The sequence below is a fragment of the Octopus sinensis genome, linkage group LG1 (genome assembly GCF_006345805.1).
Source record: "Octopus sinensis linkage group LG1, ASM634580v1, whole genome shotgun sequence".
Taxonomy (NCBI): Eukaryota; Metazoa; Mollusca; class Cephalopoda; order Octopoda; family Octopodidae; genus Octopus; species Octopus sinensis.
In genome coordinates, this window is record NC_042997.1 from 52,283,445 (window position 1) to 52,305,635 (window position 22,191).

The following is a 22,191-nucleotide window of genomic DNA, read 5'->3' on the forward strand; positions in this document are numbered from 1 at the left end:
ACAAAAGGAGAAGAGGTATGAAAAGCTAATCGAAGAATGCAGAGAACAGGGATGGAATGTCGAATATTATCACCTGGCAGTGGGGGCTAGAGGCTTCATTGAAAAGAAAATGACAACGCTTTTCAAAAGAAGATTTAATTTTTCTAGCCCAGAGCTGCGTAAACTAATAAGGAGAGTACAGGAGGCGGTCGAAAAAGCCAGCTTCTATATATGGCTGAAGTGGGAAGACCGAAAATGGCTTGAAAGTCATAAACACGCCGACGGGAAATAACATCATTAGGTGAGACAAGCTGACTGACAGGTGACGGTCATTTAGAAAAAGCGCGGGCTAAAACTACGCGCCTTCACTAGTCAGTTAAGGTGAGACAGTGTCACGTGACAACTTGCTGGGGTTGCCTGCTGGAGCCTATGTGGAAGGTATTTAAAGGGAAAAATTTGACAAGACAGTCAGTCACCAGCTGACACTCGCTGACGATACATCGAAGAAGCCAGGGAACAGAAGAAAGAAGACATGCACCCAACACCAGAGCTGAAGACACCTCCGAAAGCGGGGGCCCCGCCACATCAAAACGATAGAGGAGTAGGGGCCAAAACCGGACATGGTTCCTCCTGATGATGTCTTGAGCTAACTGGATCCTATAAAGGAGCGTGTTTCGTAGCAGACCACGAAACACGGCTGTAATTCCTCTGCATGCTAGTTGACCAGTTACTTCAACAGATCCTGTTTACAGAGACAGTGTTTAACTGTGCAAAGTATCATAACAAGCAGGTAACAAGCTAACTATAAAGCATGAAAATGTGAACAGCTAGCCTTTGATGTGTTTGTGTTTTTTAGCTTACTGGCAACTCCATGTTCATGTCTCCTCCATAACACTGATTCTGCCTCTTAATATCTTTCTTCTGTTTTCTTGATGATGTGTAGAACCATGATGGCTGGGATCTGGTATTCATAATTGGTAAAAAATATTTTATTTCCATTTCTAGCTGAAGAGCTTGCCAAGAAAGCTTTAGAGAGATACAAGTCTGTTAAGGTAATGATCGTTTATTTCATTTGCATCTTGTGATTCTGCTGCACTTCTTGTGTGTCAATAGTTTGCACTGGTTGCACTGTATGGAATTTACCCTTACATCTTTTCTATATATCAAACAGAGCCATTTTCATGATGGGAGTAGAGTATTGTGTGTTTTCCTGCTTACTAGAACTTTGATCTTTGCTAAGTTAACTAAACTCATTGATCCCAGATTTTGCTTTTACACCTGGACAAGGTCATCAACATATTACAGTTCTCAAAGGCACTTAGTCTTAAACCCCTATTTTATAGCAGCTTGGAAAATCATGATAAGTAGGAGGAGATTGAGAACTGAGCCCTGGTGAACTATCTGCACACTAAATTCATTGCTGTACTTGTTGCTAGCTCTCATCTTACATACAGCACTCTTGTCAAGCCATTCATATACTCTTAACTTATACAGCAACCATATCAAAGAGCAAAGGATCCTGTCAAAGGTTTCTGCAGGTTGATGAATGTCAAGTGCAATGACTTCTTTTAGCTAAATACTTCTCCTGGAGTTGCCTTACTAGAAAGAGAGTAATCTGTTGTACTTCTCCCTGGCATAAAACCAAACCTCATATCATCTTTGCTGATTCTCTTCCTAATTAGTTGAGTTATAACTCTTTCTGTAATTTTATGATCTGATCCAACAATTTGATACCCTTGAAATTAGTTCTCTCTGAGGAAACGTGTGTGTGTGTGTGTGTGTGTGTGTCTGTCTGTCTGTCTGTCTAATTATTTTGTATATTTGGTTGGTTTGCTATTCTCACTATGACTTACGTAAGTTTATTTCTATTCACCAGTGGATGTGAAATATTTAAACATGTAGATATAAATAGCATATTGCTTACAATATGTTACCTCTAACATAAAGCAGGGTTAATATTAAGGGCAGTGGATAACCAGAATCATTAGGATGTCAAACGAAATGCTTTGCTGTATTTAGTAATGGCTCATTATGTTTTGAGTCCAAATCCCAACAAAATCACTTTCGCCGTTCATCCTTCAAGTCTTCATAAAATCAAATAGTAAAGTTCTGGGGAGAATTCAATCGACTATACCATCCCCCAAAATGTGTGGTGTTATGCTAATATTAACCGTTTTTAAATACACTGATCTTATTTCATTTAATTTTGGCAAAAAACAAAGAATTTAGTAAAATAAGTGTTATTATTAAGTTGGTATCAGGTGGCAAGTTGACAGAATCATTAGCACTCCAGGCAAAATGCTTAGTGGCATTTCATCCGTCCTTACATTCTGAGTTCAAATTCCGCTGTGGTCAACTTTGCTTTTCATCCTTTCAGAGTCAATGAAATAAGTACCAGTTGAGTACTGGGTTCGATGTAACCAACTGGCCCCTTCCCCAACAATTTCAGGCCTTGTGCCTATAGTAGAAAGGATTATTAAGCTGGCATGCAGTGCCACATAAGAGTACCCGTGCAGCACAACATAAAAGCACCATGTGATGGTATGTGAGAGCATCCAGCACACTCTGTAAAGTGGTTGGCATTAGGAAGGGCATCCAGCTGTAGAAGCCATGCCAAATCAGATTGGAGTCTGGTGCAGCTCCCCAGCTTGCCAGCTCTGGTCAAACTGTCCAACCCATGCCAGTATGGACAACAGGCATTAAATGATGGTGGTGTTTGGAACATAATACAACACAAAATTTTGATGGAAGACTTTATCATACAAACCATGGGTGGTCTAAGGTAGGTTTATATTCTTAATAAAGAAAATAAAATAAAGAAACCAGCAAATCATAAAACTGAGTATATGTATATCTATGTACATGCATACACACACACATACACACACAACCATTTTAATTCTAACATCTAACATATGCTATGTCATTCATTCCAGGTGCTAAAAGTACAGGAGCATACCTAGCAAATTAATTTCAATAAGACCGAAGTTTGCTAAAATACAATATTATTTGTACTAGGATAGAAGCTTCATAGAAAATGGAATATTTATAGATGATTCTTTCAATTTGATTCACATAAAGGTTTTCCACTTCATTCAAAATCACTGAACCAAAAAACCCAGCTACATTCTAACACTTCAACAGTGGCAGTAGTAATAACTATCAAATTTATAGAAGCATAGCTTTCAAAGAAATCAAATGTACTTTCAAAGGCTTCCTTATATATGTGGCTTGTGTATGTCTGTCTGACTGTTTGGAAGGTGCACATAAATATATTGTGTATGTGTTTGTGTGCATATGTATGTGTGTATGTTTGTGTGTGTGTGTGTGTATGTAAATAGAAAACATATATACATATGGACTCTCTAAATAAGTATTTAAATATGTTACCTCTGTATGTATGTATGTATGTATGTATGTGTATATATATATATATATATATATATATATATATATATATATATATTATATATATATATATATATATAAATTCAAAGAGAATTAGAAGTTGTGAATCCAACTAGATAAAGGATATTATCTATCTGATATACTACTGGGAGAATACCTAATTAATGCACAAGTGCTGGTTATTGCGTGGCAATTACGCAATTACACTGCTGAGTATAATAATTAGGCGAGGGTAATAAGTGGTTTTACCCTTCATTTATTTATATGGCAAGAAGAAAATGGAAGGAATCCAGAGGTAGTATTCATCAGATGTTAGACATTATATTATGTCTATTTATTTATTTCAAACATTTTAGATAATATATATAACTACATGAGTAAAGTACTAGTAATTTCTTCTTCCTCTATTCTAGAAATTACTAGTACTTTACACATGTAGTTATATATATTATTTGAACTGTTAAAAATAAATAAATAGACATAATATAAAGTCTAACAGTTGATGAATACTACCTCTGGATTACCTCCATTTCCCTCTTGCCAAATATATACATATATATGTATATATATATATATATATATATCATCATCATCATCGTTTAACGTCCGCTTTCCATGCCAGCATGGGATGGACAATTTGACTGAGGTCTGGTGAACCAGATGGCTGCACCAGACTCCAATCTGATCTGTCAGAGTTTCTACAGCTGGATGCCTTTCCTAACGCCAACCACTCCGAGAGTGTAATATATATATATATATATATATAATATATATATATATATATATATATTATATATATATATATATATATATCATCATCATCATTTAATGTCCGTTTTCCATGGGTTGGATGGCTCGACCGAGGTCTGGTAAGCCATGGAGGCTGCAACCAGGCTTCAGTCTGATTTGGCAGTGTTTCTACAGCTGGATGCCCTTCCTAACGCCAACCACTCTGAGAGTGTAGTGTATATATATATATATATTATATATATATATATATATATATATATATATATATATATATATATATATATATATATGGCACACAAACTCAGGAGAGTCAACAGCCATCCATAATAGTGTGAATATATGATATGCTTGTATAGGTGTGTATTTGCATGCATATGTGAATGCATATGAGAGAAAAAAATACTTTTATTTGAAATTTATGCTGTTTATACTCTCTAGACATCTTTTTATTTTTCTAGTTCATTTTTCCTCATTTAATGACTTCAAAAGCTTGTGTCACTCATACATTTATTGCTATAAAATCTGATGCATTCGTACTTTTGGTGCCACTTCATTGTTCCTTTTTTTCTAGTGTATGACAAAGCTTGAACACCTTGCACCTTCAAGCAGTGGACCTTTTCTTTTTAATGGTCAGAACATCATATTATGTGTCTGCGAGAGTTTCCTCACTTGTGAGGACATGTGGAAGGTGTGATATAAACAAAAGTTGTACTTCTCTGGTTGCTCTTACAGGCAACCCTCTGCTCAAGTGCTATTGCTGAACAGGAGGTGGAGTCTTAGTCTTGTCATACTGATGTATGCCTTCATCACTGTGAGACTCATGAGAAAGAGGCAAAAAACCATAAAAGATGGTCATACATAATAGTATGTTATCACTCTCTCTCTCTCTCTCTCTTTCCCCTGTCTATTATATCATATCATCACACATCACCTCACCACCCCTTATCCATTCCTCAACCCTATCAAACCTCTGCAGTTGTCACCTACTCTTTCCTATTTCCCTCTCAATGCTTGTTTTTCATTCATTATATTCACTGCTCCACCCATTCTCCACTCTCATTCCCCCATTCACCTTTGAAGGTTCCACCCGTCACACTTCCAGTTCATCCCCCATTCACTGCTACACACCTACCTTGAAAGTCCACGCAAACGCTTCATCACCGCCATTTTTGTCTCCTCCTCACTCCAACCAGATCACTCCCCACCCCCTCTTCTAAAATGTGGCTCCTCTACTGCAAGAAACCTGCTCTGTTCTGGCCCCATCTCTCATACTTTGAAACCTTCTCCCAGCATAAGGCCAACTCTCTCAGTGTTTGTAGTCTTTCAAGCTGCATAGCAACCTCACTGATGCTGGACATGAAAATTGCATTAGCTGGATGATTTGAAAGAATTCATCAAGTTGAAGGAACCATGTCTCACTTGAATATCTCAATTTTGTCATGGTTTCTATAGTTGGATGACCTTTCAAACACCACCATGTTCTTGGTCTCAAACATTTGTCTTATGAAGAAAGGCTGAAGATGCTCGACCTTTATTCTCTAGAAAAACGACGACGCCATGGTGATCTCATTCTCGCTCACAACATCATAAGCAGATAATGTAACCTCTCGAAAGAGCTGTTCTTCACTCCTGCTCCAGAGCGTCGGCTGCGGGGTCACTCCGAAAAGCTCTATCTGCAACGATTTCATCTCAATCGAAGGAGAGGGGCTTTCTCCGTCCAGGTTGCAGATCCGTGGAATAAGCTGCCGGACGAGATAGTGAAGATGCCGACGACCGCTCAGTTCAAAGTCTCTCTTGACCAGAAATGGCCTGAACTCTTTGCATGAACACCCTCCCTGTACATAACTCCATGTCCCCCTACATGGCCTTGCTTTTTGCTTTTTGAGCCAAAAAATTAACTTAACTTAACTTAACCACTCTACAGAGTATACTGGGTGCACTTTTTCATGGCACCAGTACAATAGAAGTTGTTTTGCACTCAGGAAGACTAAAGCATTCTTTCAGTTTGAATTTGTCTCTACTTGATTTGCAAATGAGCTTACAGAGGTTACTGGGTATTTTTGTATGGCACTAGCACTAGTGAGGTTGCCTTGTAAATTGCAAGACTGACGGCTCCCCTCCCAAAATTTCTAAAAGAGAGAATAGAAGTGAGAGTGATGACTTTAGCTGAGGCATTTGAGAGAAGTTAAAGTATGATAGGAGGAACAAATTTATTGTTGTGAGAGTGCGCAAATGGAAAAAGTAATGAAGAAGATTATACACGTGTACACATATATACATATGAACATAAGCACTCATATATATATGTGCACACACATTCACACACATAATATATACAGATTAGCATGTCATTTTGACATATATGTGTGTATGTGTGTCTGTGTATATATAATATAGGTGTCATATTAAATATGACATTAAATATAGATTCAGTGAAAATTTATATTTGCGTAATTGCCAAACGTACTTAGTAACCCTTAGATATATATACTAATATACATTCACTCATACACACTTCCCCCAGAAGAATATTGTGGGAAAAATCAAAACCATGTTTTGAAACACCCATATTTAAATGAGCAGTCTACTCATTTCCTCTCTTACAAATAATAGTATTGGTGAATACTCAGTATAAACATGTGTATGATCATTATTGTTGTAGTATTAGTTTGTTTGTTTGGTTGTTTCTTTTACTTATTTATATATATATATTTTTTATATCCAGCAGACCATTTTTGCAAGTGGCTTAAACCACTCCTAATATTTTATTTTTATTTTTCTACTTTGTGGGATAGGGTATAGTTTACAAGAGCACAATCTGAAACCTTAAAGAAATGAGAAAAAAAGGAATACATTGTCATGCCACCTTGATCCCTAGGATGTTCATTGTTGTAAACAGGGAATGCTGGAGAGAAGATTATAACCATAGTATTAGTTGTAATTAGATTAGTTATGACTTATGTACATTTAATGTCTTAAATTTCTTGGCAGAATAGAATTTAAAAAATATGGTATTGTATCTTTGCAAATTCTTTTTCTATCCCTGACAGGAAATTAACTTGTAAATTTATTTGCTGAGAATCTTTGTGTAATACTTTTAATAATTTTTACTGTGTGCCCACCTGCATATTGGGTTTTGACTATTGCTCCAATTTCTGTTAGGCCATATTATTGCAGTTTTTTCTCTGATCAACTTTCTCTGAACTTTAGGTTGTTTTCTCGCATTCTTTGTCATCTATTTTAACAACTTACTTACTGTACAAATGATATTACTTTTCGCTCTACCTTAACCCTCCACACAAACAACATTCACAGGCGACCTAAACACATCACATTAAATTTGTTCTGCTTCCATGAACAGAGGCTTTAAAAACATCCTGCAATGGCACCATATCAACCTTTTCATTTTAATCCGGACAAAGACACACTCAACTACACACTTTAATCCTTTAGCATTCAGATTATTCTGTCAAATGTAAGGCTAAAATATTTACATCATTTTGAATTAATCATACATTATCTCATAACTTTGAAATTTCAATGATGTTATTGTTTATTTTTAGAATGACATTGTTGGACAAGTGTGGGGTGTTGAATCTGGGGCAAGTTTGAACATAAAAGTGGCAGAATATTTTGGCCGGAGAGGGCCAATTTAAATGCTAAAAGGTTAAAAAAACAATCTTGTACTGGCATTTCTAATACTGGACAACTTACAACTAAAACATCTAGGTTTTAATAACTAGACCTTAAACTTCACCATTCCCAATGGTTGCTCTATGGGATACAGTGGCTAAACACACAAAGCCCTTATCCAAAAGATTTTGCTTTAACTGATTAGTAGAGACTCACTGAACAATAAACTAAGATGGCACTGATATACCATTTTATCTTTCTACATATTCTTGGTCAACAGTAACAACTTCTGCTCTTCTCAACAAGCTCACTGCATATCACCTGTAAGCAGGCTAACCTGACATACCTGTCTCTTGTTTTGTTCTTACTGTGTTTCACTGTCATTCTACCTATAGCTATTCATTTAAAGTTTAATCATTAAGACTATCATCATCATCATCATCATTGTTTAACGTCCGTTTTCCATGTTAGCATGGGTTGGACGGTTCGACCGGAGGCTGCACCAGGCTCCAGTCTGATCTGGCAGTGTTTCTACAGCTGGATGCCCTTCCTAATGCCAATCACTCCGTGAGTATAGTGGGTGCTTTTTATGTGCCACCGGTACAGGGGCCAGAGGAGGCTGGCAAACGGCCATGATCAGTTGGTGCTTTTTCATATCACCGACATTGACGCCAGTCAGGCAGCGCTGGCATCTGCCACATTCAGACGGTGCTTTTTATGTGTCTTAGCTACAATTTTCATTTGATTTTTATTTTGCTGTTGGTGTTGACGTACTTGACTCAATAGGTCTCCTCAAGAACAGCGGGTCACTCTACGATCCAAGGTTAGCACAGCAGGCCATCCTGCAAGCCATGAACTCACTTCATTTGTCGGGTCTTCACAGTCACAGCATATCTCAGAATCCCTAATTTGAAAAATAGGTAAGGGTTAGTGACAGGAAGGGTACTCAGCTGTAAAACAAGACCTCAATAATATATACTCGTGCTAGCATAGAAAAACAGATGTAAAACAAACATGAACATAATCTTTTTCAGATGTCAAACTTAAGACAGTAAAGAACTTGTAGGACATTGAGCAACCCAGGTGTTGGTTCATAGCAATAAGACTTTCTTATATGGATAAAAAAAACAGCATAAAGACCATTAGTCCAGTCAAATGAAAAATTGTTACATTAATGATGTTAGTGAAATAATTTTATTTGATCATAAGGAATGCACTAAAGACCCAACACTTCAACGAAATGTGAAATTGTTTGTATTTTTCTTAGTGGCTTTGGTGTGTATGTGAGTTATTTGTAATGGAAAATTAATGATAACCCTTTTTACTATAGGCACAAGGCCTAAAATTTGGGGGATGGGGACTAGTCAGTTACATCAACCATAGTGCTTGACTGATTTACATTTCTGCTTCTCCAGTAATCACTTCAGGAAATACAGTAAAAGTTATGCTTTGTTGATGAGATCAGAATAATACTGAAATATATCTAGAGTTGCCTCCCATACTTGCTGGGATAAAAATATTAATAATATTAGTCATTGATAAATATTTGTTCACTACATTGATAAATTTTTAGTATTTCTAATTAACTTTTTAATTCCTAATGCAATGTGAGCACTAATTTACCCATTGTTTATGATATGGATGGCATCTCTGGACTTTATAAAAGCTATATTAATACGAGCATTAACTCAAGGAATTCTTTTGTTAGATTAGTGTTATGTAATCTTGCCTCTTGGCAACCATTGCTTTGTTATCTCTTCGTGTTACTAGACATCAATGCTACTCTGCATGTCGTTTGATATTGTTGATAGACATGTTTTTGCAATTGCATCTAGTTTCACAGTGCTTTAATCAACATGTGTGATGTCCACATAAATACATGACATAGAAAGCATTCCACTTGGTTCTGATCTTAATAGCAATTTTTTCTATCTTGGATTACATAAGGACAACAAAGAATAGTTGTACTTCAAGTAGAAGGAGAGTGAATTAAACAAAAATTATAATAATAATAATAATAATAATAATAATAATAACCAATATAAATAAAAAGAAACTGCAAGAAATAAGAATTCCAGTTTATATTTTTCTTTCTTTCTTTCTCCTTACTCATTTTAATTTTCTTTGAAATTTCCACTTGGACGAGCTTATGAGATACTTGTAAATGCAACTTTGCAACGTGCGATTTTGAATTGGGAAAAAAGTAATACAGTTACATTGTGTTGACTAAATAAAGCTATCAAGTACTATTGCTTTTTTCAACTGTGGTCAACTATTATCCAGCAGAACTATGATCAAAGCCATTCCAATCACAATGAACATGTCTTTTGTTGATTATATTGGATTACATTATCCGATGTATCCTTTTCCTTCCCAAGGCCATAGGGTGTGATTTTAGGGAGATTTGGCTATTATTTTCAGCAACTCAAGTAAGCACTTATTTGCTTACTTGTCAACCACTAGTGTTTAGTATTTTTTTGCTTTGTCACAGTGTAGTGATATTGATAGACTATAGGCCATTAATCCTTCGGCAGAGACTGTATTGCTGGTACCTATAACTTTTAACTTAGGCCACATTTGACTTCAGAAACATGAGGCACCACCTAGGTATCAATTTCAAATTTTGGCACAGGGCCAGCAAGTTCAGGGGAGGGTGTAAGTTGATTAGATCAACCGCAATATTCAATGAGCACTCATTTTATTGACCCACCCTGAAAGGATGAAAGGCAGAGTTGACCCCCAACAAAATTTGAACTCAGAATGTAAAGACAGATGAAATGCTGCTAAGCATTTTTGCCTAACATGCCAACAATTCTGCCAGCTTGTCACCATGCACCAACTAAATATCATAAAGAAATCTAGTTTGATGATATATGTTATGTGCTATATCTCTTGCTCTGATGTGGAGGTGTGTGGTTTAATAGTTAGGGTGTTGGACTCCTGATCATAAGATTCATCATCATCGTTTAACGTCTGTTTTCCATGATGGTATTGGTTGGACAGTTTGACTGAGGTTTGGGAAGCCAGCGGCTGCACCAGGCTCCAATCTGATCTGGTAGTGATTCTACAGCTGGATGCCCTTCCTAACGCCAACCACTCCCAGAGTGTAGTAGGTGCTTTTTACATGCCACTGGCACAGGAGTCAGTCAAGTGGGCCTGGCATTGATCTTGTTTGGATGGTGCTTTTTGCATGCCATTGGAACGAGAGCCAGTCACAGGGTACTGGCATTGGCCACATTCAGATGGTGCTCTTTTAGGTACCACTGGCACGGGAGCCAGTCAGGCAGACCTGGCATCAACCACGTTCACATGGTGCTTTTTACATGCCACCAGCACAGGAGCCAGTCAGGAGGCACTGGCTATGATATTGGTTTTATTTCACTCAACTAGTCTTCTCAAGCATATCATATCACCCGACACATCAGGGATACTCTTAACTGTATGTTTGTGTATGTATGTGTGTGTGTGTGTGTCACTGTCTCTTTGCCTTGACATCATGAAATAGCTATGAGTGTCTTGATCATACAAGCAGTGTCCTTCCGTTCCTGTCTTCTGTGAAAACATACCTAGCCATGGGGAAATATTTCTTTGCTTGGAAACAGACAAAGGTTGGCAACTGGAAGGTTACCTGGACATAGAAATCTACCTTAACAAATCCCGTTTGACCCATGCAAGCATGAAAAACATGGATGGTAAAATAATGACAATGGTGATGATGAGGATATACTTATATGAGACATGATAGCAAGAAAGGTGCAACCATGGCTATGTGGTGCGAAGTTTGCTTCCCAACCACATGGTTCTGGGTTCAGTCCCACTGCATGGCACTTTTAGGCCAACCAAAGTTTTGTGAGTGAATTTTAAAAATAGACACTGAAAGAAGCCTGTCTTGTGTGTGTTTGAGTGCTTTTATGCTTGTGTTTTGTTCCCTATCACTTTAGCAACCAGTGATGATTTGTTCACATCCTTGTAACTTACCAATTTGGCAAAATAGACTGATAAGATGAAGTACAAAGTTTTTAAAAATAAGTACTGAGGTCAATTTGTTCGACTAAAACCTTTCAGTGCAGTACCCCAGCATAGCTGTAATTCAGTAACTGAAACAAGTTAAAGATAAAAGATGGCTATTATTTGAATGGTTGTTTGCAGTCAAATTAAATATTTCTTATGAGTTGTGCTGGTGTGTCACATTAAAAGCACTGGTACCACATAAAAAGCACCCACTACACACTGTAAAGTGGTTGGCATTAGGAAGGGCATCCAGCCATAAAAACCATGCCAGAACTCTGATGGAGTCTGGTGCAGACTCAGGCCTTACCAGCTCCAGTCAAACTGTCCGACCCATGCCAGCATAGAAAATTGACATTAAATGATGATGATGAGCATCTTAAACAAGTTTCTCAAAGACTCAGCATTACTCTATTGTAAACACGACTAGAATCATTGCAATAAAGCAACAATTAAACGCTACTACAACTAAGGTTATAGTAACTGTGTAGAAGGAAAAACACCAAATTCACATTTTTGTTTTCAGTCCAGTTATAGTAGTTGTTAGTTTATTAGTTGAAAATGTACTTATTCACCTCACAGAGATTAATTTACTAATGTCACTTATTAGGAAGTCAAATACCAAATAATAATGATAGTAATAATTATGTTGATGATTTCTAAGATAATCACAAGGCCACGGATTTTGTGGGAGGGGTGCAGTTGATCTCAGGTTTTGAACTCTGAATGTAAAGGTGTCATAACTAAAAGCTGCAAGGCATTTTGTACTGCACTCTTCTTCTTCTTCTTCTTCTTCGTCTTCTTCTTCTTCTTCTTCTTCTTCTCTTCTTCTTCTTCTTCCTCTCCTCCTCCTCCTCCTCCTCATCATCATCATCATTACTATTATCATTATTATTACTATTATCATCATTTATTATTATTGTTATCATCATCATTATCATCATCATCATCATAAATAATAATATTAATAATGAGTTGTTAAATTCAGTAGCATAGAGTTGAGAAGCTAACTAGCAAATTTCCGTACATCAAAAAGATAGTGCTTCTAAGAGGTGCACACATTCTTAGGGGAGAGGAAGGGGGAACCATTAAATAAGGATGATAACTATAAAACTACTTTACCTTAGTTACAAAAGGGCATTTGTATTAGAGTACATGTGCCCTAGTAATAATGATGATGATGATGGTAATGACCAAGACAACAATGGGGAAGCAAGTGGCAGGGGGTGACAGCAGCAGCATGATGACTTTTTAATTTGTCATCATTATATCAAAAAGGATGCTGCAAAGGAAAAAAATAATGCTAATATCAAATTTGAATATTAGCACTGAATAGCTTTATTGTTATCCTTATTTAATTGTTCCCCCTTCCCCTCAGAAGTTTGTGCACATCTTAGAAACACTGTCTTTTTGATGTACGGAAACTGTTGTTATGTATAAAATATCTAATTCATACTTTGTAAGATATTTATTTAAAAGGCGGCAAGGTGGCAGAATCGTTAGCACACCGGGCAAAATGCTTAGCAGCCTTTCAGTTGTCTTTATGTTCTCGGTTCAAATTCTGTCACAGTCAGCTTTACTTTTCATCCTTTCAGGGTCTATAAAATAAGTACCGGTTGAATACTGGTACATTTCCTGAATAGCCATGTCGAAATTTGAAACCACTATTAAATTAAAATGGTTGTTAACGTTAATAATAGTAATAATAATGGTTTCAAATTTTGGCTCAAGGCCAACAAGTTTGGGGTGCTCAACAGGTACTTATTTTATTGACCTCAAAAGGATGAAAGGCATAGTCGACCTCAGTGGAATTTGAACTCAGAAAGTAAAAATGGAAGAAAATGCTGCTAAGCATTTAATAATCTCTATATATATATAGGCGCAGGAGTGGCTGTGTAGTAAGTAGCTTGCTTACCAACCACATGGTTCCGGGTTCAGTCCCACTGCGTGGCACCTTGGGTAAGTGTCTTCTACTATAGCCTCGGGCCAACCAAAGCCTTATGAGTGGATTTGGTAGACGGAAACTGAAAGAAGCCCGTCATATATATATATATGTGTGTGTGTGGGTGTATGTTTGTGTGTCTGTGTTTGTCCCCCTAGCATTGCTTGACAACCGATGCTGGTGTGTTTATGTCCCCATCACTTAGTGGTTCGGCAAAAGAGACCGATAGAATAAGTACTGGGCTTACAAAGAATAAGTCCCGGGGTTGAGTTGCTTGACTAAAGGCAGTGCTCCAGCATGGCCGCAGTCAACTGACTGAAACAAGTAAAAGAGTAAAGAGTAAAAGTATATAAAGCTGAAATTGTCTGTGTATGGCAGGTTTGGTAGCCTCCAACTAACACTATCTCCTCCGAGATCCTGCGATGCAAGTTGACCAAAATTGAGAGTATGATAGAAGAAGGCTTTATCTTCCTTCCATAGAAGAAAAAATTCAAATCGGACCATGTTAAGACCAAAAATTATTTACATCAAAAAGACGCTTTTTTTCTATGAAAATCCCTATTTATTACGATTTTTTTACTGCTGTGTCGCCATTTTTCGGTGTATTTCAACCAGAAAAATGTTCACTTAAAGAGAATAACAAGCTACATAATGCAAAACTTTTACTTTTCAAAAATTCCAATTTTAAAGGGTTGAAACAAACCTGAGCAACACTGGGCGATACTGCTAGTAATACAATATAAATAACAATCATACCTGTAAAAATAGTCGTTACTGTTTTAAAATTGTACTTGTCATGATTGTAAACCATAAGAGATAATGTTAACAACAGTAATCAATGTTCAACCAGTGGCTGGACCGATTAACATTATAACAAGACTAACCAATACTTAATTGCAAATTACAACTTTGTACATAAGGATTTAGTTCCTTGCTGGCTGTCTACTTAATCTTGTTTGCTTAGTATATGTTTGCTGTACACATATCAAGTAATAGCTTTTATAGTCAGTTACTCATTGAACATTGAATCTGTTATTTTTGAGTTGCATGAACTCATCAGAAATGGTGACTTCAAAACATTGAAAGTAGAAAATATCCTTATCCTTGTTAAAAGATCTCCTAATCTTCACTAGTGGTTATGAAAGTAGAAAGTCCTTTTTCCCTTAAACTTATATTCTTATTTCTTTACTGCCCGTAAGGGGCTAGAGGGGACAAACAAGGACAGACAAACAGATTAAGTCGATTATATTGACCTCAGTGCGTAACTGTGGCTTTGCCTTTCATCCTTCCGAGGTCGATTAAATAAGTACCAGTAACGCACTGGGGTCGATATAATCGACTTAATCCGTTGTCTATCCTTGTTTGTCCTCTCTGTGTTTAGCCCCCTGTGGGTAGTGAAGAAATAGGTATTTATTTAATCAACCCCAAAAGGATGAAAGGCGAAGTCGACCTCGACGGAATTTGAACTCAGAACATAAAGACAGACAAAATACTGCTCAGCATTTCGCCCGGTGTGCTAACGATTCTGCCAGCTCGCCTACACTATAACACTGCATATTCTATCTGACAATGTGTGTGTAATTCTTATATGATTATATATCAGAGTTGCTCAGGTTGCATGAAGCACCACTAAACTGTCTTAAAGCACAGCTATCTTAAAGAAGGACACGTTGGGTAATGCAACCTGAGAGACAAAGATGAGATAGTCATGGTTGGAGTGCCTTTGGTCATAAGTTTGCTTGATCATTACTGACTTTGGGCTAAACAACAACTTGATACTTATAGGATACAACTTATTGTAAGCCACTGACTAGTTCTTCAGCTAAAGTAGAACAGAGATTTAGTCATGCAGAAGGTTATAAAGTGGGTGGGGCAGTAGTTAGGGCCATAAGAAATGAATGGAAGAAAGGAGGTAGGAGAGAACAATATGTAAAAGTTAGATGGGTAGAAAGTAGGTTTATTTGAGGAGTATAATATATTCAGAATTGCAAGTCAGTGTATCACACCATGGGAAATTGATGTATATTCTTTTCAAAAAGCATAATAGTAATAAAAATAATGATTTCTTTTGTCTGCGTTACAAAACCCTTTTGCTTCTTTTTTCAAAGAACAGCTACAGTTGTTTGAATGAATTCCTGTATATTACTAGTATTTATGTTAATGAACTCTGTAGAGCTAATGTTAAACTCCTTGTGAGTTTCATTTCTCAGCAGAAGCCATTTCAGTTGAGAAACGAAAATATAAACATCATAATGTCTCTTTTTTTGTCAGCCCTAAAAGATAGATTCTTGAGTTTAGTAAAACCATTTTACTGATTCCAAGTGAACAAAGAAACAATGTGTAAAGCCAAGCCAAGAATTGCATGGCACCAACATTGTGTAAGGCCAAGCAAAGAATTGCTTGGCACCAACTTAAATAGTATAAAGCATCTGGTGATATATCTTTTTGTCTTTTACTTGTTTCAGTCATTAGACTGTGGCCATGCTGGAGCACTGCCTTAAAGAATTTTTATTCAAATGAATCAACCCCAATACTTGGTTTTTACTTATGCTATCATTCTCTTTTGCCAAACCGCTAAGTTATGAGGATATAAAGACACCAACATTGGCTGTCAAGTGATGGTGGGGACAAACAAACACAAAGGCACACACACACACATACATATGCATAAACAACAGGTTTCTTTCAGTTTCCGTCTATCAAGTCCACACACAAGGCTTTGGTCAGCCCAAGACTGTAATAAAAAACACTTGCCCAAGGTGCCATGCAGTGGGACTGAATCTGGAATCATGTGGTTGGGTAGCAACTGAAATTTACTCTAACTCCCCTGACTTTTTGTTAGTTAATTAGGCAAAGAGTTTGTTCTTTTAGACAGACAAGCAATTTTTGACAGAAAGAAGTTTAACCCTTTACAAATATATTTACAAATATGAAGACCCCCTTCAGTCATGAATGACTATGGAATTGCACCTAGAAAGTTACCCTCTGAAGCACAAGTCCGGGCAAAGTTGTTTAAAGAAGCCTAGCAGTCGCCCATGCATACCAGCTTGTCCTCTCCATGACATTGGTGTCATCCAAGGGGAAAGTGAAGGCCAATACAACTTGACACCAGTAACATTGCAACTCATTTTTACAGCTGAGTGAACTAGAGCAATGTGAAATAAAGTGTCATGCGCAAGAACACAACACACAGCCAGGTCTGGGATTCGAACTCACAACCTCATGATTGTGAGCCTGATGCTCTAACCTCTGAGCCATGCACCAATTATAATGTCTATTCATTCACATTGTTTTGAATTAATATGCATTGTCTTGTAGCTTCGAGATTTCAATGATGTGAGCATATATTTTTGCAATGACATTGAAGGATAGATGTGAGAAACCAATATGGATGGTTTGGACATAATTCAGGTAGCATATTTAGGCTGGATATGGCCAGTTTAAAATGCTAAAGATTAAATCAGTTTTTATCATAGCTAATTCTGTATTGAAATGCTTTTAGTTTAAATCTAAAGAATTTCACCCATTTAAGTCAAATAATTGAACTTTACTCAATCTGTTACTGGAGTAGGCTTTGTGCCTTGTAAAATGAAATATCATGAGTCAATATTACCACCACAGTAATCATAAAGTTTAGGAAATATGTGGCTGGTTGTTGTTTAGCTCCACATCAATTCTGATTGAGCATATCTACGATCTGGAAAACTATGAAATTTAACTTAACACATAAACACATGAGAGGAATAATATCCTTTCCTTTATTAATTATATAAACAGCATAGCAAGAAAGTAAATTAGCAAGACAGAATTATATATAAAAGAACAAAACCTTCTCAGATAAAGTTTGGCCACATGTCTGGCTGATAATGTCAGTTTTTACTCAAATCTTCGATACAACTTTTAAAATCCTGGCTAATCACCACAAACTGGTAATTTGGGTGAGCTGAATGCCAGCTCTGTGTGGGCATTATTATATCTCTGCTGATATTGATCATAGATTCTCTATAATTTTGTGTCATAAACTATTGTCATTTTCGAAACTTGCAGCCAGAAGTAACTGTAAAACAGTGTGAAGATATTGGTCTTCTGTGTGTGTGTGTGTCTGTGTGTGTGTGTTTATATATATATATATATATATATATATATATATATATATATATATATATATATATATATATATACACACATATATACATATAGTGTTGTAGAAGACATAAAAAACTTTTGTTATGTATAAGATCCAGTTCATTCTTTGATATGCATTTATTTATTTTACATCTGCTTTCCTAGCTGGCATGGGTTGGACAGATTATCATGATGCAACCTAGTTTTTGTTCAGAATTATTGTTCCCCTTGATAGGTCAAAAAACCATGTCTTGTTTATAGGTACCATTTTCAGCTTGGTTTCTATAACTTGAGGCCCTTCTTAACACTAATCATTTTACAGAATATACCAAGTGAATTTTATCAAGGCACCAATACTGGAGAGGTTGTCCAGTCCTGAGGAAAACTAAAGGCTTCTCTCAGCTCTACACTGTCTCTCTTCATTTACCAACTGCTTTGCAGAGTGTATTGGGCACATTTAATCATAGTACTAACATTAGAGATGTTGTGTTGTATCGCTCAAGACTAAAGAGTCCTCATTTTTGTACAATGTGTCTTTTGCTCAAGATAACATGACCAAGCATGGTGAATAGAAGAGAGAGAGAGAGAGAGAGAGAGTGAAAAAGGCAATAGTATAAGAGAAACTGAGGTATGAGAGGATGCTAGAGAAAAGAGTAATGAAAGATACAGCACTGGAGGGAACAATGGAAAAGACAATAAAGAGCAAGAGAAGGAAGTAATAATAATAATAATAATAATAATAATGTTGATGTGTGTGAGAGAGAGAGAGAGATGAATGTCGGGAGGGAGTGATGGCTAATAGTACAGAAACGGATTGTTTGCTAGTAAGAGAGTGTGTCAGTGATAGGCATGTAGATGGACAATGGATATCAATAACAAGTGAGGTGGGAAGAGAGGGTGGTGGTTAGCAATAGTGGGGGCTGGTGGAAGTGTATTGATTATGAACAGACTTAATGCAATTTCTCATTAACTGAGCATTGTGATAGTAGAGAGAGGGAGAGAGATAGGAATGGTGGAAAAAGGTGTTTGAATATGGACAGATTGAAAGCTATCCTTCATTACATGGGCAGCACGGTCCAGTGAATAAGAGAAAGGTTGAGTGGAGAGGTAAATGATAAAAACGATGAGAAGTTATTGATGAGACGAGGGGGAGCAGATGGAGACTCAACAGAAATGTAATGAGCAAATAACACAAATGAGTATATATTATACATCTCATCACTACAAACATTTTAGCATTGATTTTGTTTATTTATTTGCATTTTTTGGACCTGCATTGTTTGGAGGGTTTACAGTTCAGCCATTTTCCATCTGTGTCAAATCTTCATCATCTTGTTTATGATATGGAATATTTTCAGATCTGACCCTAATCATTTCATACTAAGTTCTACTAATACAATGTTTTGGTTTCTAAATTAGAATCTGTGCACGCATGTTACTGAGGCCCTGTTGTACCATTCTTTGTTTGAACTGAAACTATGATTCCAAACTCACAAAGAGAACGAATGCTTATTTATTCTCACAGATCACTGGGAAGAATTTTCTGATATAAGGCTGGAAATAAACCCAGGTGGATGTATTTAAGCATTCAGTTGAATTTGACAAAGAACCTGACAGTTTATTAGGAACACAGGGGCATAAATATTTATTGGGGATTTCAGTTACATGCAACACTTTTCTTTAATATTCCGGTTTCTACATTAATAAATACCTTCTTGAATTCCCTTTCTCTAACTTACACCTCATCATCTCAAATATACTGCAACCAAGTACAGTAAATTCTTCAGTTACATTTATTTCTTCATTCTGTTTCTTTAAGGTGTTTATTCAGATTCTTGTTCTTGCATCAGATGACCACATATCTATATATATAAAACTGTAGTTGTGTGAGTGTCTGTCCCCTTCGATTTAGATTCCTAACTATTCCCACATTTTGCGGTGCAGTTTAACCAAATTCGGGTATCTTATAGTCGTGATTCATATCGAGCCCGTCTGGGTATTAGCGCGCGTCTACGATGAGTCTACGATTTTAAAAATAATTTAACATAATTTTTTATTCCATTTTAATGCATAATTTTTCGTGTGTCGATGGCGGCGGAGTTGGCGTCCACGCTCACATCTGCACCTGTTTGCTTCTCCCCCTTCTTCCCTCCCTCATGAAGCTGTGGGGAAGGGAGTGTAAGGAAATCAACGTCGTAAAGCGTTGTCAAGGAGACCAGCGTTCTTTTAGAACAACGACTTCATGGCTTGAAGACACCAAAACAGAAATAGCTAAGAAAGCCCGAATTGGCATCTATAAGGGAAGTAACTCTCTAAAAATGCTTATATAGTTATTTCCCTTACAAACCCGAGCAATGCCGGGCGATACTGCTAGTAAATAATAAAGATAAAACTGCATATCAAACACAGAGTCAGAAAGTACTTATATTACAGTGCAACCCACATTTGAGTACTATCCATATAAGTAGGGTGGAACAACTGCTGCACATACAAAGATTTTTAATTGCACTCAAATAGTTCTCTGATTGATTAACAAATTCCTAATTACTCAATATAATGCAACCACTGACTTACTGACATGCTATTTCTACCATTTATGTCTTTTCTTATTTATTTTTACTTATTGCCCACAAGGGGCTAAACATAGAGGGGACAAACAAGGACAGACAAAGGGATTAAGTCGATTACAACAACCCCAGTGCATAACTGGTACTTAATTTATCGACCTCAAAAAGATGAAAGGCAAAGTCAACCTCGGCGGAATTTGAACTCAGAATGTAACAGCATGTCTTTTCTGTCTTTTCTATCATTATGACAACGACCATTTCTGTCTTTTTTATCATTATGACAAAGCTCTCTGCTCTTCAGAATTAGCAAGCTAGGTACCACTTTTGTTTCAGCCCAAACTTGGTACTCACCTCTTATCACATCATCCCTACTATGTTTCACCTGCTAGTCCCATTCAAAATACTTCACTTAATTCTCTCTTTCCCAGAATTTCAACACTGGTACACTTTCTCAAGTTATACTTTTCCTACAGGCATCAACCTATGGTATTTTAATTTAACCCTTTAGCATTCAGACGACCCTGTCAAATGTAATGCTTCTTTAATCACTTTGTTTTGAATTAATCATACATTATCTCATATCTTTGAGAGTTTGCTGATGTGAATGTTTATTTTTTAGAATGATATTGTAGGGTAGGTTGGATAGGCCAGATCTGATCAGTTTGAACGTAAAACAGGTAGAATAATAAGAGCCAGCTTTGACCAGTTTAAATACTAATTGGCATCAACTTCAGCAAACATGAAAGAACTGAAAAGAACAATGGGATCTGTTATTCTTCAGCTTAGAATTATAGTTTCAGTTCAAATGAACAATAACACAATAAGTCATTGTTAGTGTACGTGTGTAGAGATCCAAACAGAATGTGAAAAGAACATCCTTTAACATTTTAGCATTTAAACTACCATATCAGGCCCAAACATTCTGTTTTCTATTCAAAGTGGCTAGATCTGACCTCTCACATGTACCCTACAATGTCATTCTAAAAAATAAACAATCGCTTTATTTAAATCTTGAAGCTATGAGATAATGCATGATTAATTCAAAGTAATGTGAATAAATTAGCAGTATATCTGACAGTAATCTGAATGTTAAACGGTTAAAAAGGAAAAGAAAAATGTATTTCAAGCAATCAACTAATTTTCCCCTGGTACTTTGATTAAAGTTCAAATTTAAATTTCAACTTTCCCCACTGCTCTGTTATTCTCTTTTATTAGTTGGAAGTTGAATATATATTGCCTCGAAGAAGAATTATTTTAACTTATAGTATAGTGATATCATCAATATTGATATTTTTACAATTTATATTCTATGTAGGCATAGGAGTGGCTGTGAGGTAAGTAGCTTGCTTATGAACCACATGGTTCCGGGTTCAGTCCCACTGCATGACACCTTAGCCAAGTGTCTTCTACTATAGACTCGGGCCAACCAAAACCTTGTGAGTGGATTTGGTAGATGGAAACTGAAAGAAGACCGTCATATATATATGTGTATGTATATGTTTGTGTGTCTGTGTTTGTCCCCCCAACATCGCTTGACAACTGCTGCTGGTGTCTTTACGTCCCCGTAACTTAGCGGTTCGGCAAAAGAGATCGATAGAATAAGTACTAGGCTTACAAAAAATAAGTCCTGGGGTCGATTTGCTCGACTAAAGGTGGTGCTCCAGCATGGCCACAGTCAAATGACTGAAACAAGTAAAAGAGAGTAAAAAAGTATGTAAATGAAATTACATAATACATTACAGGAATGGCTGTGTGGTAATGAAATTCACTTTTTAACCA

At 36.6% G+C, this 22,191-nt stretch overlaps 1 protein-coding gene across 1 annotated transcript in view; it reads left to right on the plus strand.

Moving 5' to 3' along the window:
* LOC115214034 (notchless protein homolog 1) overlaps nucleotides 1-22,191 on the plus strand; it is a 240,657-nt gene that overhangs the window by 37,830 nt on the left and 180,636 nt on the right. The window contains exon 10 of the mRNA XM_029783059.2: nucleotides 985-1,031. Coding sequence (XP_029638919.1) covers nucleotides 985-1,031 — 47 coding nt within the window. The remainder of the gene's footprint in view (nucleotides 1-984; nucleotides 1,032-22,191) is intronic.